At 54.0% G+C, this 19,545-nt stretch overlaps 1 protein-coding gene across 1 annotated transcript in view; it reads right to left on the bottom strand.

Annotated features, from left to right (window-relative positions):
• The window catches only part of CHST8 (carbohydrate sulfotransferase 8), a gene marked incomplete at its 3' end in the record, with an annotated part of 107,876 nt that overhangs the window by 44,133 nt on the left and 44,198 nt on the right, over nt 1–19,545 (bottom strand). Inside the window, exon 2 of the mRNA XM_079759509.1 lies at nt 16,088–16,303. Within this exon, the coding sequence (XP_079615635.1) occupies nt 16,088–16,217 (130 nt within the window). The 5' untranslated portion in view covers nt 16,218–16,303. The remainder of the gene's footprint in view (nt 1–16,087; nt 16,304–19,545) is intronic.

The following is a 19,545-nucleotide window of genomic DNA, read 5'->3' as shown; positions in this document are numbered from 1 at the left end:
TCCTCTCCCTAGCAACTAGCCTCCTTGCAGTTTCTTCAGCCCCGGAACACGACTTGCTTTATAGCTAGGTGGAAACATTTTACACTTTAACCAAATGTCTGTGAAGCATTTTCCCGTGCCTCATCTCATTTGATCCTCACAGAAGTCCTGCAGTAGGTAGATAGGAGATTCGGTGGAATCATATTTTCTTTTCATTAGCTGGAAAATGGAGATTTAGAAAGCTTAGAAATTTGACCCAACTGAAAAGAAGTAAGAAATGGTGGACCTTGAAAATGACTTCAGGTTTTCTCACTGCGCAGAATATAGTCAAACACTGCTGCAGTTCAATATTTTACCCTTTGTTCTCCCTGCATGATCCTATCTAATAAAAGGGTAATATGCAAATTAACCATCACTCCATCACAAAGATGGCAGTGCCCATAGCCACAAGATGGCAGTGCCTAGTTCCCTCAGCCTCGCCGGAATTCCCCAGTCCGAGGGGGGCTGCCACTGAGAGTGGGCAGTGTGAGCGCCTGGCGGAATGCTTGCTTCATCGCCGCGGCAATGGAGGGCCTCTGGGCAGTGGGCACAGAGTGGCCGGGACGAGACGCTTGCTTTGTTGCCATGGTGATGCCCGGCCACAGAGGGTCTCTGGGGGGTGGGGGGCCACCCTGCAGCCAAGCACAGGCCCAGAGAGGAGACGGAGGGCCCACCTCCTGTGGAAGCAGTGTGGCTCCCGGAGGCGCGCTGTGGTTTCCACCAGCTCCCGGGGAAGCGGCGAGCGGCCTACTGTGCGCGATATCACGCGATGGGCTACTAGTCTATAATAATAATCTGCTTCATGTTGACATTTACTGCTGTGTTGCTGACAATTACCTGAAAGAGAAGTTGGGATGCTTCACTGGGCTGGAAAAAGTTTAGCTAAATCAGAAAGCAGGTGCAATTAAGCAAGTTTATTCTCTCTATATAAAAGGCTAAGTTGACTCACGCATGCACGTTACATATAAAGCTCTCGCTGGCACCAATCATAGGTATGTATTTCGATCTGTCATTGTTGATCATGAATTTGGTTGACACTTCTATTATAGAGAAAGGGCAAATAGTGATATTAAAATATTTCTTCTAATTAATTTCCTTCCAATGTGCATGAATTTGTGCACTGGGCCACTAGTCCAGAAATAAAATTAAGAAAGCAATCTCATTTACAAACATCAAAAAGAATAAAATACTTACCATAAGGATAAATTTAACTAAAGAAGGATAAGACTTTTATACTAAAAACTATAAAATATTGCTAAGAGGAATTAAATGAGATTTAAATAAATGGAGAGGCAGTCTATGTTCATGGATTGGAGGACTCAATATTGTTAAGAGAATAATTCTTCTCAAGTTGATTGTTGGATTTGATGTAATGCCTATCAAAATCCCAGAAGGCCTTTTGTTGGCAGAAATTGACTAATTCTAAAATTTACATGGAACTTTACATGGCTTTACTAAGGCCTCAGTGGCCAAAATGATCTTGGAAAAGAACAAAACTGGAGGACTTATACTTCCTGATTTCATGATGTATGATCCTTTTTATTAACTTACTAGGGGCCCGATGGATGAAATTCATGCAAGAGTAGACCTTTGAAGCCGGGATGGCTGCCTCGATCCCTCCCTCGAAGCCGCAGGAAACTGCCTGGATCCCTCCCTGGCAGCCAGGGGCAGCTGCTGTCTGGATCCCTCCCTGGCAGCCAGGGGCAGCTGCTGCCTGGATCCCTCCCTGGCAGCCAGGAGTGGCTGCCTGGATCCCACAGCTGCAGCCCCGACTTCGTCCCAGAAGGACGTCTGGTCTAATTAGCATATTACGCTTTTATTATTATAGATAGTAATTAAGACATTGTACTATTGGAGTAAGGATTGACATACAGGTCAATGGACTAGAATTGAGACACCACAATAAAACCCTTATATTTGTGGCCAATTTATTTTTAATCAAAGTACGAAAGCAATTCAATGGGGGAAAAGATAGTCTTCAATAAGTGGTGCTGGGCAACTGGATAACCACACTCAAAAAGATGAAGTTAGACCATTATCTCACACAAAGCAAAAATTAACTCAAAATAGACCACAGACATAGATGAAAGAGCTAAAGCTATAAAAACTTTGAGAAAAACATAGGAGAAAATCTTTATGACCTTAGGTTAGGCAAAGATTTCATAAATTCACCACCAAAAGCATGACCCATAAAAAAAAAAAAGGATGAACTGTACTTTCTCAAATTTAAAAACTTTTGCACTTTGAAGACACCATTAAGAAAATGAAAAGACAAGTCACAGATGGAAGACATTATTTGCAAATCCAATAAGTACTTATATCTAGAAAATAAAGAATAACAACTCAATAAAAAGACAAATAATTTAAAACATGAGCAGGAGGTTATTTCACTAAAGAAGATATTTGAGTGGCTAATAAGCACATGAAAATATATCATTAGTCATTAGAGAAATGCAAATTAAAATCACAATAATACCACTGCATGCCCACTAGAAGGGCTATAATTAAAAAGACAAATAATAACAAGTGTTGATGAGAATTGCTGGTGGGAATGTAAATGGTGCAGCCATTTTGTCAACAGTTTTTCAGTTTCTTTAAATTTGCAATGCAACCTAAATATTTCCCCAAGAGAAATAAAAACTTGTTCACACAAAGACTTGCATGTGAATGTTCATAGCAGTGTTAGTCATAATAGCCAAAAAGTATAAACAATCCACATGCTCATCAACTGGGGAACGAATAAACCGAAATTCCATGTACTGGGATACTATTCAGCAATAAAGAGGAGTGAACTGCTAGTACAGGCTGCATCATGACAAATTTCAAGACATTATGCTAAGTGAAAGGAGCCAGATGTAAAAGGCTACATACTGTATGATCACACTTATGTGAAATGTTCAAAAAACAAATCTATAAAGACAGAAATCAGGTGAGTGGTTGCCTGGGAGTGGCTGCAATGGGAATGAGAGATTTGGGGGGGGCCATGGAAATATCCTAAAACTGGATTGCGGTGGGGGGTTGTACAGCTCTGTAAACGTATTAAAAGTCATTGAAGTGCACACTTAAAATACAGGGTGTCTCCCCCAAATTTATACACTCTTTGAATAATTATTAATTCCAGTGGGTTAAACCTGAAAAGAAAGAAACACTCCTTGAGCTACCAGCTGTTAAAGCATGTATACATTTTTGGGGACTCCCTGTAGATGAATGTTATATCGTGTAAATTTTACCTGAATAAAGCTTTTTAAAAAAGGCCCTAGCCCCAGACCCCGTGGGCTGGCGTTCCCTGGAGTTCACCACTTCCCTCTAATCCCTCTCCTTTTTTGGCTCCTGGGATTTCTCCTTCCTGAGGTTTAAACAAGTTTTAGGTCCCATTTTACTCAGGGCAGGCGGGCACATGGGCTCAGTCAGGGGACACTGCCGAGGCTGGCCACACGGTTGGTATTTGCTTTCATGAGATCCTGGCATTTTCTGCTCCCTGAGAAGGGCTGTGTGTTCCCCTCGGTGAAGCAAATAGAAGAAATGAAAAACAGGCTTGGTGGAGGGATGGCCCGGCTTGGGTGTGACTCCTGCTGCGGGCCTGGCTCCCTCACTCTCTCTAGGACACAGGAATGGTCAGACAGGGGTCAAGCCACGCTAATGCCTTCCCTTCCTCCTCCTCTGCTCCGTGGCAAGTCCCAGCCTGGTCTCAGCCTCAGACCCTAAGCTACACTGCAGAATGGAGGAGGAGGCAGCTGCAGACATCAAGAGCTCCTGTTAACAGTGCTGAAACGCCTGCTTGGGCAGGAGTGAGGGACACCAGGGATCCCTACCACCCTGGTCATGATTTCCAGTAGAACAGGGGCCTTGGGGTCCCATTCTCTGCAGAATCCCAGCACCCAGCCAGGTTGGGGCTCAGAGACACCCCTGAAATGAGTGCAACTGGGAAAGTGCCCCAGCGGTAAGAACCGACTCCTCCTGGCTGCGTCTTCCTGCTCTCACCGACTGCCCTCCTTCCCCAGGAAGGGACAAGGCCACACACATTTTGCAAGCCCTTGTATATTGTACCTGCTTGGCGAGCAGACTTGGTTTAAGCCCATAAAACCCTTTAATTGCTGCTGCTACTTCTGGCTGGGTTCTGGGAAGGAACTAATTTGAGCAGCGATCCCTTTGGCCTGAAATATGATGAATGTAATTTCATCATTTGGTCTTCCCAGGTCTCAGGCAGGGGTTACAATAACTGGTTTTGCCAACTTTGTGCTGAAATGGCAATCCTTCGCCCACTTCTGTGGCCGACAGCTGCCCCTGTGGTGCCGAAGGCACCTGCTCCAGCCCGGGCCCTGACTGCGTCCCGTGCCTGCTCATGGCGGGTTAAAATGTCAGTGCGCGCCCAGAGCAACCAAACCCAGACTTTGGTGGGAAATGTTTCCCACACAAGCTGTGAGCCCAAAGCACGCACACATCTTGTGGTTGCGCGCACACACACACTCGTTCACACGATTGTGAATGAGAGCCAGAAACGCATGCCCATTCATAGAGGTCCCCGTCGCTTCACCAGCACACACATGTGCACAGATCAGACCATGTCTGCACAGGAACGAAGCACACCCCAGACACCAGCGTGGCGGTGCCGTGCAGGCCCCAGGCTTGCCCTCCAACACCGTGTGCCTCACAGTGAGGCGTTTATTGCTCTGAGTGGCTGTCAGTCACTAATAAGGCCCTGTGTGTCTGGGATCTGAAGACCTGGGGTCTGGTATAGGCACTGACACTTGCTGCCTGTGTAATCTTTGGCAAGTGTCTTTGCCTTTCTGAGCCTCAGTGTCCCCATCTGTAAAATGGAGACAGGGTGCTGTGATGCTTCTGTGGGAGGATATTTGTAAGGCAGGTAAAGTGCAGTGCCTGGTACCCAGTAGGCACTCGGTACTCACGATCTCATCACTGCTCAGACCACACCCTGGGTGCCGCCTCCTGGATGCCTGGGGGACTCTGTGGTCCCACTCAGAGCCTCTGTGGCATGGCCCCTGCCTGATGGGAGGCAGCAGCGAAGGAATTGTCTGCAAAGCGCCCCTCTCCCGCCCCAGACAGTGTCCCGTGGGGAAGAAAGAAGGCCAGCGCAGCTGCCCTGCCATTCCCCATCGCCGTGGGAACAAGAAATCACTTTCCGTTAAACCCAAGTGCACTCACAGGGCACCCAGAGCCCGCTCCCCAGCTCGGAGGTGAAGGGCCCACCTTTGCGGGAAGGTTTTCCAGAAACGACTTGTTCTTTATTCACAGCAACAAAAGCTTGCTCCAGGTGCAAATATTTGCATAAGCATAACTGCATGTAAATAAAGGGAGGTTTTCATTGCGTGCCCTGCCCAGGCCCCCACCTGTCCCTTGCCCCTCCCCATACCTCTGCTGACCAGTCACCTTCCAGGTCCCCCAGGTCTCATGCCTGAGTGGAGAACAGGTATCTGCAGGGCCCCTGACCCTCTGAACCAGACTGAGGCCATGCTGGCCAGCAGGCACCTGGAGAAGCTCTCCCTGGGACTCTCCTGGGGTCTGGCATGATTCCAGTCCTGAGGACGCTGTCAAGTTAATGAGTCCCCTCCCCACCAGGGGGACCCACCACCTCTCTGTCCTGGGGTGAAGGAGAGATGCCCCGGAGGTGTGGGAGGGGGCAGGTCTCAGCCCGAGGGAGGCTGGGCTGTTGGACAGACCCTCTCCTTCCAGCCCATCCAACCAAGAGCAGGTGCCAAGATGGTTTATTGTCAGACTCTGAAAACACCTTCTAAATTTTGAGCTGCCACTTAAAAATCAGGAGAATCCATATAAATATATGTTACAGACTCCTAGTTTCTTTGGGAAAAAAAAAAAGGAAAAGGAAGCTCTGGCCACCTTGGGCCTGCATCCCACACAGATCTCTTGGTTGGAGCCACACAGCCGCCGCGGGCTGTCTGTCCACTCCCTCCACCCTCGGCGCAGCGCGCATTTTCTAATGGACTGGAGACTGCACACGGTTTTCACTGACATCCCTCCTCCTCCTCCTTCCTTTTCCTATCACCCTCCCTCCAGGGCTGGCCCAGACTCTGAGGGCAAAGGTCGCATGCATTCACACATGGTAGCTTTTGGTGGGGGGTGGGTAGGAGTCCCAGACTCCCTTCAGGCTGCCTTTCCCAGGACAAGCACATTCCTCACACAACCAGAATGCAGCAAGGGGTTCAGTCCAACCCAGGTTGGGAAACACCTGGGCTGAGAACCACTGGCCAGGGACTAGACCCTTGACCTATTTGGGGACAAGCAAGCTGGGGAGAAGAGAGCTTGGATGGGGACCAATCTCTTCTATAGGTGGTCTTCAGGACTTCCGGGGGCTAGAAAATGACATGGCCAGGCCCCAGGGCTCAGGGAGAGGCAGCCCCAACTTCCTGCCTGGGCCCCAGACAGTGAGAATGGGGAGACCCCCAGGTGCTCCTTACCCTCTGTCAGAAGCCAGCTAGCTGTTGTCCCCAAGCAGTGGCTGCTGGGGGCAACGGGACCCATTTAAGTTCAGCTGTTTCTCCCACATAAGAAAAAAAAATTTTGAATGAAAGAATTGTCCACTGAATTTCACCATGATTCAAATTAATTCTGCAGAACCCACAATCTGGGGAAATAAGGTTTATAATGAAAATATCAGCAGATATGTCACTGTGAGCTCCTGGCTTAGGTGGGATCTGCCATCGCCCCACTCGCCAATGCTGACCCTAAAGCCACAAGAAAGGTGTCACCAGGAACAGGAGGGGCTGGCAGTTGAGGCCTGTGGGCTCAGCCACACCCAGGGCGTCCCTGAGGGGCCCACCGCCCCCGGATGTGCATTAGCCTCCGGAGCCAGCCCTTTATTGCCTCCAATGGCATAACTACCGCCATGATCTTTCCAGGGCTTAAGAAGCCACAAACCATCCAGGGGCCATGGAGAGGGATAGCCACCATGGCAACAGCCCTGTCCTTGGGCCCTGTCACAGCACCATTTCTCTGCTGCCCACGTTAGCGATGTACGACGCCAGGAAGTTTGGCGGGGCCTAGAAGCATGTGTTGGGCTCCACAGACCCTTCCCCCCGCCACAGGGATTCCCTGTCCTGAGCCCACCCCCACCCTCCTTCCACAGCCCTGAGACTACAGGTCAAGTGAGGCTGAGCAGGGAGGCCAGCCAGGCAGAAGGCCGCCCCTTCCCCCACCCCCGAACCCTTGCCACTTTGGGGCTGCAGCCTCGCCCCACTCTTCCTGGCAGATCTCCTGGGCTGACTGGGGGCTTGGCGCTGATGTCAGGTGACTCCCACTGAAGATACCCAGGCAGTGAGTGGGGAGAGACGTGGGGAAGGTGTGGGCACGGGTGGAGGGAGAGAAAGTTCAGGCCCCGTCTGGGTTGCCTCCCAGCACCACCCCAACATTGGGCTCAACGCCAGACTAGCTGCGGTCCCGGCGCCCCAAACCAGATGTAATTCTGGGGCATCTCACGCACAGATCTTTACCCACCCCCCTCCTCACTGGGTCCCTCCAATTCACTCTGGGCCTGGCCCAGTGGGAAAGGGGTCAGCCCACACCTGAGCGCCGCTCTGGGCCCGCTGAGTCACGACTTGTCGCAGGTGAACAGAGCCCGATTCACCCCCGAGAGAGGCCTGGGGGAGCAGTCGCTGCTGTGCAGACACTGCCTGAACCGGGTCTTCCGGGCATCCGGGCAAGCATTGAGCCGCCAGCCCTGCTCGGCCCCACCCGGGCCCGGACACAATGGCAGACCCAGTTTTCCAGCTGGACTGTAATTTCAGAAGGGGTCTTTGTGTGGCTCGATTAACCAGACACCACAGGAGCCTTGGGGCTGGGTCCGGGAGTTGGGCTGCTGCTGAAATCTGCTGGGTGTCGGCAAGAAAGCCCCTTGAGGAAATGGTAGAAAAACAGAAAATACAGGAAACGCAGACCATGACATTAGCTAGTAGCAACGGGCAAGGGCGGAGTGTGCCGGGCAAAGCTGGGCTGGCGTCCTGCCTTGGGCCACGCTGGCTGCAGGACTTGGGCATCTGTCGTAACCTCTCTCTCTGAGTCTCAGCGGAGGGCAGGGATGCCTGCCTCGCAGGGCGAAGGGAGATGAAATGCAGGCGCCGGCACAGTGCCAGGCGCCAGCCAACGACACTGGCACTACGTTTCGTGCACGCGGAAGCGAATTACATCGTTTCGCTTTAAAAATTATCATCACACACGTGTGTGGAGCTCTACGGCTTTCAAAGCCATTTTTGTCCATCCCTTCATTAGAGCCGCACGACGATCCTGTCTTCTATTTTTAGCATTTTACTTTAGCTCCTTTAAAACGTTAAGTCCTGCTCTTATTGGATATAATTGTCCCAATATTCCGTTCTGCTATCCTTTTTAATTTGCCCACCCCCTAGGAACCTTTAGCAGAACAATTCTGGGACCATTTTCTATTAATATGAATTTTTCAGATTATGGCAATATGATGTCTGTTTCCTAATTTAATTAGGTGATTCCTGTTATTAGTTCCTACATGCTCATTATTTCTCATTTAGCATATTTAATGCACCAAAGGAAAGAGAGGCTCTGGCTGGAGACCCCCGGGCGTCTTCTGCAGGGAGAAGGGAAATGTCCCCCCACGTACAGGATGGTGGAGGAACCAGAAAACAGAGACCCCGCCCGGGAAGCAGATGCTGGGAGCTGGGGCGGGGCGAGCTGCCACTCGGTGTTAACAGCCCAGTCTCAGGTGAGACAGGGTTGTGGCAGGTCAACTCCACGGCAGAGAGAGGGCCCCCGGTGGGCGCCCTGAGGTCAGGGCCGTAGTGAGGATCCTTCATGAAGCCTTGCCCCGAAAAACACAATCAGAGAAGGCCCAAAGCCAGTATCCCTGGTCTCCCCAAACCCCCTGGACTCCGGCGCCCACACCTGAGGGTTGCGTATCTGACCCCAGCTTCCTTTTTGGCGCTCGCTGGCTGACTGCCATGCCGAGGCCCCAAGTCTGCCCATGCACCAGTGCTGCCCGCTGCACAACTCCAGGGGCCCCCTTCACGGTGCAGTTTAAGTCAACACTACCCTGGAATCGGCACAGAACACGGCGCAAGTGTTCCTCCAAAAGTGCAGGCCCTGCCTCCAGGCACCGACACCATCGAGGCGACCTCAGCCATCCGTGCTCCTGGGCTCTGGCCAACCCCGGTCCCCTCTCCGTCTCCAGCCCTCCCATCGGCCAGGGCTCCGCTCCCTGGCCACTCCGCGGCACCAGAAGAACCCCCACAGAGCTGTTCTGGAGTTTGCAAGGAAGAGGGTGTGCGGAAGGCCAAGGCCATGCTCGGGAGGGGCACAGTTACAAGCATCCCGCCCCACAGCCCTGACTTTGAGAGGCCGGTGCATGCCGTGAGGAGGAGCGGGTACTCCGGAGAACGCAAGTCAGCGGGTGGTTTTGCCCAGAGCACACTTCCTTTGCTGTGGCCGCAGACAGGGAGCGGAGGGAGGGCAGGCCGGCCTCGTGAGCCCAGCAGCACCGGGGAGAGCTTGGACACGCTGCAGGTGCATTGCTCAGAAGCACCAGGTTCCGAGAGTCCCAGCCCTGCTGATTTTGCAATGATAGATTGCCAGCTACTTAACAGGATGGATCACTGCAATTACATGTCACTTCTGATATTCACAGTCACAACAAGGATGTGTCAGCCTCGCAAGGTTTGTAGGAAATATGTATGATGTTCCGCAATGCCGTTAGAAAATGGTTTTAGGGAACAGACGCGAGAGGATTCCAATAAAACCCACCTGTCCGGAGAGGATTCCAATAAAGCCCAGCTGGCTGGGGAAAGCAGATGGCTCTACGGAAATGCGAGAGGGGCTGGCTCCCCTGGCCCGAAGGAGTGTGGGTTTGGACACCCCGACCCAGCAGGCCGCCCCTCCGCCGACAGCCAAGGAGGGACGGCCACCACACTTCCATCTTCTGCACCCCGCACTCGGGCGGTGTTAGAGCTGTCAGAGCCTCGCAGCAGTTCCGCCCGTGGCCCTGGCCCACCCGGGGCTTTTGGCCTGGTGGTGTGCGCTCAGAGCTCCCCGGGGACACACCTGGACAGACATGGTCGCTGTAGGAACAAGACAAACCCTCTGACATTGCAGTGCAGCCTCATCATGGCTCAGACAGGGCTGTGTGTCCCTGGTCACCGTGGGACCGAGAGCGAGGGCCACACTTCCTCCGGCCAGCACAGCCCTGCCTCCAGGGGCTCAGAGCAGGACCCCGGAGGTGGCCAGGCCCATGGCACTGGAATTCTGGCTCTGTCGATTTCTAGCTGTGAGATACTGTGCGAGACACCCAGCAGCGTGTGCTCTGGCGAGACACCCAGACCCCAGTCTCATCCGAGCCCACTCCACCGCTGCTGCTGGCGGCCAGCACCTGTCAGCCTCTTGTGAGGTCGAGAAGGCAAACAAGAAACTCACCCCTCCCCTCCTCTAGGAAGCCCTCCCGACCCCGCCGGCCAGGACTCTGCCTCAGGTGTGTGCCAGGGCAGGAGCGGGTGTACACCTGAGTGAAGATGCAGGTGGAGGCAAGGCGGGGGCTTTCCGCTTCTCTCGTCTGGTTCTGAGGTCTGTGGGGCTGGAGCCCTGGGTGGAGGCGTTATAGGGCAACTCCATACACCCTGCCATGCATCTCAGATGCCATCTGCTTAAAACAGAAGGTGTGGCCTCCAGCCTCTCCCCCAGACCACTCCCGTCTTGGGTGTCTGCCTCAGTGTGGCACACCTGAGCCCCAGCTTCCAGAGCCAGAAACCCCGAGCCAAAGCCACCCTGAACGGAGATGGCTGCCCCCTCACCTCCACATCCTCCCACACACGTGGCCCTATCCGAACCTGACCCCCTGACGCCCTGAATCCACCCCACCCTGTCCCCGCCGGCCCTGGGCCTTGCCATCCCTCTGGCCTCACTCAACCCCTCCCAGCTGGTCCCTTCTCCGGCTCCTGTGTACAGCACCACAACATGCAGCCACTAGGATGGGCCTTTTAATGGCCGCTCCCCCCTCAGAATCCCAGAGCGCCCCATGGCCCGTGGCAAAGGCTCGCTCTCTGCAATGCTCCAAGGGCTCCCGGGGCCGCAGCCTGGCTGTGTCTTCAGCCACAAGTCTAGATCCGCAGGTCGCAATCCAGCCCCGAAGCCACTGGGAGTCCCTGCCATGCCACGGCCTCTCATGCCTCCAAACCTTGACCCACACTCTTCCCTCTGCCCAGGCCCTGCTCTGGGCCCAGACCAGGCAATACCAAGCATCACAGCTGTTGGGAAGGCAGTAGGTGCAGTGGGCAACAGCCAGCTCTAAAGCTGGCTCTGAAGCCCAACGGCACAGCTTTTAACCTCTCTCACCTCAGCAAGCTCCTCTGTCGAATGGTGTCACAGGACTTAGTTCACGGGGTTCTGAAAGGATTAAATGCATTGCAGACACATGGAAAGACCCGTGACAGTGCCCATCACGAGCGAATGCCGAGAGTGTGCAACATCAGTGGTGTCGCTGTTGGCGTGTCCACCGTAGGGAGAGCGGGGAACCTCAATTGCCAACAGGTATAATCACTGCTTATAAGAATTATATGCATGGAAACATGTAGTGTTAGCACAAGACCTGGCAAGCGGCTGTTTGTTCTTGTGATTATCCTTGAACGCCCTGTGCCCTGGAGGGAGTGCCCTGGGGCAGGCTGTAGACCAAGACATCCCCTGAGCTGTCCAGTCCCTTTGTCTGCACTCCCGACCCCTGAGCAGAACCTCTGCTGTGACCGTGGCCGCCTCCCCGCCCCGACTCCCCAGCACCAGCCCCAGTCCCCAGCACCACCACCCACAACTCCACAGCTTTGGGGAAGCAGTTACATCACTGAAACATGGGGTGGCCCCGCTTTCGGAAAACTCATTCTGCAAAAACCAAACATTAAGAACAACTATGTATAGCAGGCGTCCTCAAACTACGGCCCGCGGGCCACATGCGGGTGTTTTTGCCGTTTTGTTTTTTTCACTTCAAAATAAGATAGGTGCAGTGTGCATAGGAATGTGTTCATAGTTTTTTTTTTAAACTATAGTCCGGCCCTCCAGCGGTCTGAGGGACAGTGAGCTGGCCCCCTGTTTAAAAAGTTTGAGGACCCCTGATCGTATAGTGTGCGAGCAACACAATTTGTATCATAAAGTCAATTTCTTTAATGTATCAATGAATAACCCAATCAATCCACCGGTCACTTTGGTTTCACGGGTCACTGACCACTCGCATTTTGTCCCATTAGAACAAAATCCATCCCACTGAAAAGGATGGAGGGATGATAAACCAGGAGAGTGCGTTGTGCAGCCCCAGTGAACGGCTGGGTCTAGGCTACCGACTTCACAAAAGTGAGCCCGGCAGATGTGCGCCTCCTGAGGGAAGAACCTGGTGCCACACGTGAATTCTGGCCGAAGAAAGAAGGAAAAACTACATTTTTTTCCCCTTCGTTTGATCGAACTGCTAATTTACTTAACGGATAGGGACTCCAAAGGACAGAAGACAATATTGAACTACACCCAGTGGACTCAATCAGCCAAAATCCCAACTGTGGAAAACTCTGCAGGCCTTGTGACCCAGTTTCCTCCACCAAATAGCAAGAGAGAAATAAAGATGGAGAGGGAATTTTACCGATGGAGGAGATTTAGTGACTTGCCCATCAACTGCAATGTGTGGGCCTGACCTGGGTACTGAATACAAGAAATGGGAACTAAAGGTATTTATAATATTTGTGAGACAACAAGATATTTGAACACTGGCTGAATAGTTGATGATATTAAAAATGTTGCATGTTAACAAAGAGTTCTTATCTTCTAAACTGAGAAAAACATTGAAATATTTATGGCTGCATTCATATTCCACATGGTACATGCTTTAAAATCATATAGCAGGAGAGAGGTGGGTGGGGATATGGATGGGCCAGCTTGGCCAGGGTGGGGGTGCTGGGTGCATGGGGTCCATTGTACTGTTCTAATCTACTTCTCTGTGTGTTCCAAACTCTCCATATGAAAAGTTCATAAAGAAAAGCAGCTCATAAAAATTCAGTATGCCTGTCTTCTGCCTCCTCAGGGCCAGCATGTTGGGATGTGTCATTCCTGGTTCTGGCATGCTCTCCGAGGCTTCCATTTAGGAAAGGGGTAAGTCTATTCTCCTGGGTCAAGAAGTGATTCAGGGCCTGGCAATATTGGAGAATAAAATGTTGGATAGGTGAATTCTCTGATCCCAAGAAAATCTAATCTTAGACTGAAGGTAGGTTAACTGGAAGTGATTCACATTTCAAAAGATTTGGCTTAAATATAGCAAACATTGCCCTAGCCAGTTTGGCTCACTGGATAGACCATCAGCCTGCGGACCTAAGGGTCCTGGGTTCGATTCTGGTCAAGGGCACGTACCTCGGGTGCAGGCTCCTCGCCGGCCCAGTCCCTGGTTGGGCTCGTGCAGGGGGGCAACCAATCGATGTGTTTCTCTCACATCTATATTTCTCTGTCTTTCCCTCTCTCTTCCACTCTCTCTAAAAATCAATGGAAAAATATCCTCAGGTGAGGGTTAACAACAAAAATAAATAAATATAGCAAACATTTTTGAAAATACGACTCGATTTACAACCGTTGGCAATTCCGTAAGATTACTTCTAATGCACTAGCCAGGTGATGTTTGCTGACTGGTCCCGAGAAATTCGGCAGCTGTTCACCTGGTAACTGCATGGGAGAAACCTCAATGGCACCCCAACGCTGAGAACACAAGTAACTAAGAGCTCCCACCTGCCCTCTTAGCTTGTTTCCAAGTTGTCACCTGCCCACCCTCCCCTTCCCCATTGGTCAGTGCCGCCCAGAGCAGATCCGCCCAGAGCAGTGACTGGTTCCCAAGTTCCCAAGAAACTCTCTGCCACTGTGAGAGACAGAGCAGCCCAGTGGAATTTCCCCTGGAGACCCCCTCAGCCTTGCCCGATCCGGGTGGCAGGGCAGCCGCCTGGGTCTGCAGCTCCCACCGGCAGGAATCCACCCAGAGACGGCTTGTCCAGGGCCCTGGGGGCCACCCACCCACGCAACTGGATACATACACTTTGTAAGCACTGGTTTCCAACAGATAAGTGTAATCAAGGTTTATATGCTCAGAGAAGCCAACAGGATGGGATTGTTTCACTTGAAAGATCAGAAGAAAATTGTAACTAATGTTGTGGAAAATTACTTTGATATTGCTTTCTTGGTACCGAATCACAATTAGGCTGCTGTGAGAAGTACAGGGAAAGAATAAATGAATAGTAACAAATCAGCACAAACAGCCTGTGTCAGGAGCACTTTGCTCAGGGAAAGTAATGTAAGCATTATTTAAAGTTTTACGACTGTGTTTGATGTGCTTTACGTGGAGTGTCAAGGCTGTCCGTCACCTGGCACGTGGCAAGGGTGGCTCAGTTCCATTTACAGTCAGAATAACACGGCCCAGGACCCAAGAGTGCTCTTTGCCTGCATCTGCCAGGCCCACGTGGTCCCTGGCTACAGCTTCCTTCCATCCTTCACACCCAACCAGCCTGAGCCTTCGAGATCCTTCCCCACACCCCACACCCCACTCATCACTTCACCCTAGAAATCCCAGCCACCACACATAACTCCACCCAGGAATGTAGCACCTGCCCCTAGTGTGTACCATGGATGGGTGCATGGCCCTGTCCCAGCTGGACACCAACCATGAGAACCCTATGCCCATGTGTGCGGCCCCACCACATACAAACACACACACACACACACACACACACACACACACACACACACTCAGCGGGGATGTGCGGTGCTTCACCCCAGGCTGTGTGTTGGGGGCCTATCCTCAGGAGCTCACTTCCTCCCAGATAATACATCCCACGGGGCCAACTCTGTCCGTCCTGACGGCGTGGGGCCTGACTTGGCTGACAGAGCCGCTACCCCATGAGGCTGCAAAGTCCCCGCAGAGGAGCCAGCTTGGTCACATGTCCTTGCTGGGGAGCAGCCAGACCCACTTGTGACAGCCACCATCTGCGAGGGGCCGGCCAGGCGTGAGTCAGCACCAGTGACTGGCTGCCGTCTCCTGGGACACACTGGCCTTGGCTGCCTCTCGCTGCCTCTCTGTGATGAGAGAATCAGCTCCTAGGCATCCCCTGCCAGGGCCTCTGGTAGCAGCTGCCAAGCCCAGGGCCCTCACTCTGGCCTGCTCGTGCTCCTCTTGCCTGCCCACCTCCTGCCTACAGGCCCACAGTACCCTGAGAGTGCGAGCCAGCCAGGGCTGAGGGCGGCTGGGGAGGAGGCTGCCCGCCTGGGGGCCAGGTGCTGCCCGTGTCCTAGAGCACACAGCACAGGGTGTCGTCATGGCCCTCCCCTACCAGGGCCCAGGACCACTGCTGAGAGACGCCAGTGCTCTGGGCCTGGCAGCGGTGCTTGCCTCGCATTCCAAAGCAGAGCGACCCTGGCCTGGGCCCTGTGCCTGCTGCCCTCCGACCCTGCCGTGTTCTCTGGGGCGGGGGCTGTGTCCCACAGGCAGGCACCTCGCCTGAGCCCCTCTCTCCACATCCCATCTGCCCAAGACTCCAGAACCATGTGTCCTGCTCTCCCTCCCTGACTCTGCTAGTCAGTGAGGTTTGCCCCTCCTGTGGGTCACCAGGGACAGGTGGGATAGAGGCCGCAGGTGGGACACCAGCAGGAGCAGTCTCAGCCTCAGAAAGCTGGGAGGTACCCCTATCCCTCTGCCCAGGCCAGAGGGGCTAGATTCATGGGGTCCCAGGGTTGGACAGAGAGAGTCCCATTTGGGCACATGAGTTCAAGGAGAAATCATGCGCCCTCTGATGCCCCAGATCCTGGAAGAGGTCCTGAGAGGTGGGGAGAATCCTCCTTAAATCTGAGTTTCACCAAAGGCAACAACCAGCTGAGAGATGGGGAGCCTGGCCATCATTCCCAAAAGGAGTGCAGAGGCCAGAGGTCAGAGGTGAGAAGCCAGGGCCTTAAGGCTAGTAGTCTGACATCAGACAAAGTGTTCCCATGTTGAGGAGGAGGCTAGGGGGGTCTCAGCACAGATTTGGCCCCAGGGCAGCCTTGGAGGGCAAGCGGGTGGCGGGGGCCAAATGCGAGGGCTCACCTGGCACCTGCTGGGGGGTGAGCTCCGTGGAGTCCTGCAGGCTGATGAAGAGGAGGAGGCCCGCGGCTCCGAACAGCAGGATGGATGAAAACATGCAGGCCAGCCGCATCGTTCCGGCACGTAGGGTCATCTGGGCCTTGCTCCGGGGTCACCTCTTGGGTGTGGGAGGCGAGTTCTTCCCTCATTGTCTACACCAGGTGTCCATCAGGCCACAGTCTACAGGGCAGAAGGGGAGAAAGAGGGTCCATCACCACGGCACAGGGCCTCGTGGGCAGCTGGGGCCCCAGTCACCGCACGTGACCGAGTGTAACCCCTGAAGCCTGCAGCCCTTCGCAGCTCAGATTGTGTCCCTTCCACCTTTCAAGCCCAAGGAGTGACCACCTGAAGCTGGAACACCAGCTCCCCTCCAGGGGTTCCTGTATTGGCACCCCCAGGAAAACCAGGGAGAGAGACACACTCTGGCCTCTGCCTGGGACAGCCCAGAGTGAGGCCCCAAGACCCAGAGCCAGGCACAGTGGCCACCCACCTGCACTGTCCAGCCTCTCTGAGCCTCTAGACAAGCACGCTTGCATGCCATGGTGAGTTCTAGGTGCACCTAGCAATCCAGGTCCTGGTCCCTTGCAACAGACCCGGCGGGCAGGGAAGGCCTCAGCCCTCCTCTGCCCTGGCCCCTCTTCTGTGAGATGTTCGGGACAAGGTGTCCACAGGGCAGGAGGCTTTGAGAAGGTGCCTCCCAGGCCCAGAGGATGTCAGGGAAAGACTGACGCCCCCACCTGGCCATTCCCCACCAGCCAGAGCTGCCCCCCCCCCCCCCCCCCCCGTGACGGACTTGCTGGATGGGCTGGTGGGACTGGCCAGAGTGTGGTTGTCTCCGAACTTGAGGCCCTCAGACCTGGGGCTGAGGCAGGGCAGCCAGACCCGAGTCTGACTGACCCCCCGGCTCAGTCTGGGCCACTGCAGACCCAGAGCCTGCATGTAACTTGCCCCTGACCTTGGCTCCTCCTGAAGGGTAAGAAATTCCATTATCAACCAGTGACCCCAGTTGGGCCAGGCTATGGGTCAACGATGGGGCAACGCAAGGCCATCTGCCTAAAGGCGGGATGCCCGTTCCCGCAGTGGGGAGGTGTGGGTGCTGAAGAGGAGTCCGCACAGGAGGCTGTGGCAGACGGGCAGGTATCCCAGGACCTCCCCTTTGAAAGGGTGTCACTCTGTCCCCCAACTTTCTCCAGTTCTTACCAGCCCGGGCCCAGGGACACCACTCTCTTTCCACCCAAGGAGCCCTGGCTTCCCCCATCCTGGAACAGGGCAGTGCCTGAGGAGGGCTGAGCCAGGTGGGCAGCTCCCCATGGCCTCTGAAACCACAGGTGAGTGGCTGGCTGGGCCCCAGCCCAGACGTGGCTCAGCACAAGGACCTTCCCCTGCTCACAGCCGGAAACCCATTCCTGACTGGACACCCAAGCGCTCCGGCAGGAAGTCCCAGCTATTGTCCCCTCCGCATCCAGCCTGTGGGGCATGAGTCAGGAAGTGATAAGAAGAGAAGCCCTCCCTCCCCCTGCCCGGATCAGAGAGGCCTGGGCTGTTCCGGGAAAGCTCTGGGGCTGAGGAGTGTTAAATTGCAGGTTTGGATTTCTCCACACTGCAGTCTCTGTAATTATTTTTTCACTCAGTTAACTTTAATTAACCTGCCCCAGGCCTCTACGCATGAGGAACGCGCCTGATCTTGGGCTCCCTGGGCTGAGCTGAGCAGGTGGTTCCCACGACCTCCCAGCTTTTTATGTTTGGGAGGAAGCGTGAAGCTCTGCTCCGTTTCTGGAGCTGGCTCTGGGGTTTCAGGCTGGCCCCAGCCTCAGGGGAAGACTGCTGCTTCCTGCCATCCCCGGGGACACCCTGCCCAGGCTTGCAGGGGGTGAAAATGGGCAGCCACAGCCCCTGTCCCCAAGGCTCAGGCCCCACAGTACTTCATGTGGGGCCATGGCCTCCCCCTCCGTGGCTGCCCTGGATCTGACTGTCCTGGGGACCAGGGCAGACCCCAGGCTGAGCTGAAGAACAAGGCCATGCTTAGTGCTGCCCACAGCATGCTCATTCCCTGCGGACTCCCAGGCCCTGCTTGCAGGGCCCACTGGGGCCAGCCCTGAGGTCCAGGGCAAGTGTGAGCCACTGATGGGGGAGGTGGAGCTATTTTCTCCCACCCTTGCTCTGCTCCTTACCTCCAGCAGTTGGATTAACCCCTTGAAATTGCCAGGCATCACAGAAAAGAATCGAAGCAGTGGGGATGCAGTGGAGACAGGACACATGCACTAACACGTATGTATATACACACACACCTGCACGCACACTGGCGAGCACCTGTACACCTACATCGTTGACGGTCCCCAGCAAGACCCCAGCTGTGAGGAAATTGCCACAAAGCCCCGACGATGCTGGTCATGGTGTTGGCACACATTCTGCGGCCACACGGGCCTCCTGAGTCTGACATGAGGCCAGGAGGCCAATCTGATCTAGGGTGACCTCTGACATCAGGACGTTTTGTAAGGAAGGAGAGAGAAGGACAACGGGGGCGGGGGGGGGGGGGGGCGGGCCCTGGGAAGGATGGCAAGTTTATGGCTAAAAGTGCTTGGAAAACAACTGAGAAAGTGCCATGCAACCTCAGCCCAAACACTCCGTTAGACGAAAAAGGGGGACTCGGATGCCCCAGGGGTCATCACCGCATTGTTTGGACAGTGGCTGGAGCTGCAGAAGTGACTACAGAACTGGTCAGTCCCCTCTTCTCTGCAATCTGTCACATTGACTTCCCCTGTCCTGCAGCCATGACCCGCCCTCATTTGTTTCTGAGCTTGCCCACATCAGCCCACCACATGGAGCTGTGCTCGGGCAGCCCATCATGAGCCTGGGAGCCTGAATGAAGACCACATCCCAGTCCCGCAATCTGGGGGAGAAGAGGACGAAGCCTCAGGATCTACACCTTCACTGTGGCAAGAGCATCAACCATTCAGATTTCTCTTTTCAGAGACCCTTCCCTTTGTTGGCCCCTGAGAGACTACAGGCACCTTCTCCATGCCCAGGGAGCTGGAGTTAGAGCCGAGCATGGCTTCCCCTGCCCAGCCCCTAAGCACCAGACTCTCCTGTCAGTGTTTGCTCTCACTGGAGACCATCTGGCCAGCTAACTACCTGCCATGCAAACGGGAACCAAAAGGTTAGCACGCCTCCCCTCCCCGGTGACTGTTCAAAGTCTGCTGGGTCTCAGTGCCCCAGGAGGGGGCCAGCATCACAGAATCAGTAAGATTCTTTCTTTAAAGGTGGGGGTAGAGGGGAGGTCATCAACACACCACCAGACACTCCAGAGAGTATGCACAACTGGTCTCCTATTGTTCCCCTGAGGGTCCTGGTCTTCCAAGTCACAGGTTATTTTCAAGGCAACAGGGAGATGCTGGTCCAAAGGCTGTTTGTGTCCTCCTGGG

The sequence above is a fragment of the Cnephaeus nilssonii genome (genome assembly GCF_951640355.1).
Source record: "Cnephaeus nilssonii genome assembly, chromosome: 20".
Classification (NCBI taxonomy): Eukaryota; Metazoa; Chordata; class Mammalia; order Chiroptera; family Vespertilionidae; genus Cnephaeus; species Cnephaeus nilssonii.
This window is presented reverse-complemented; position numbering and strand designations above follow the sequence as displayed.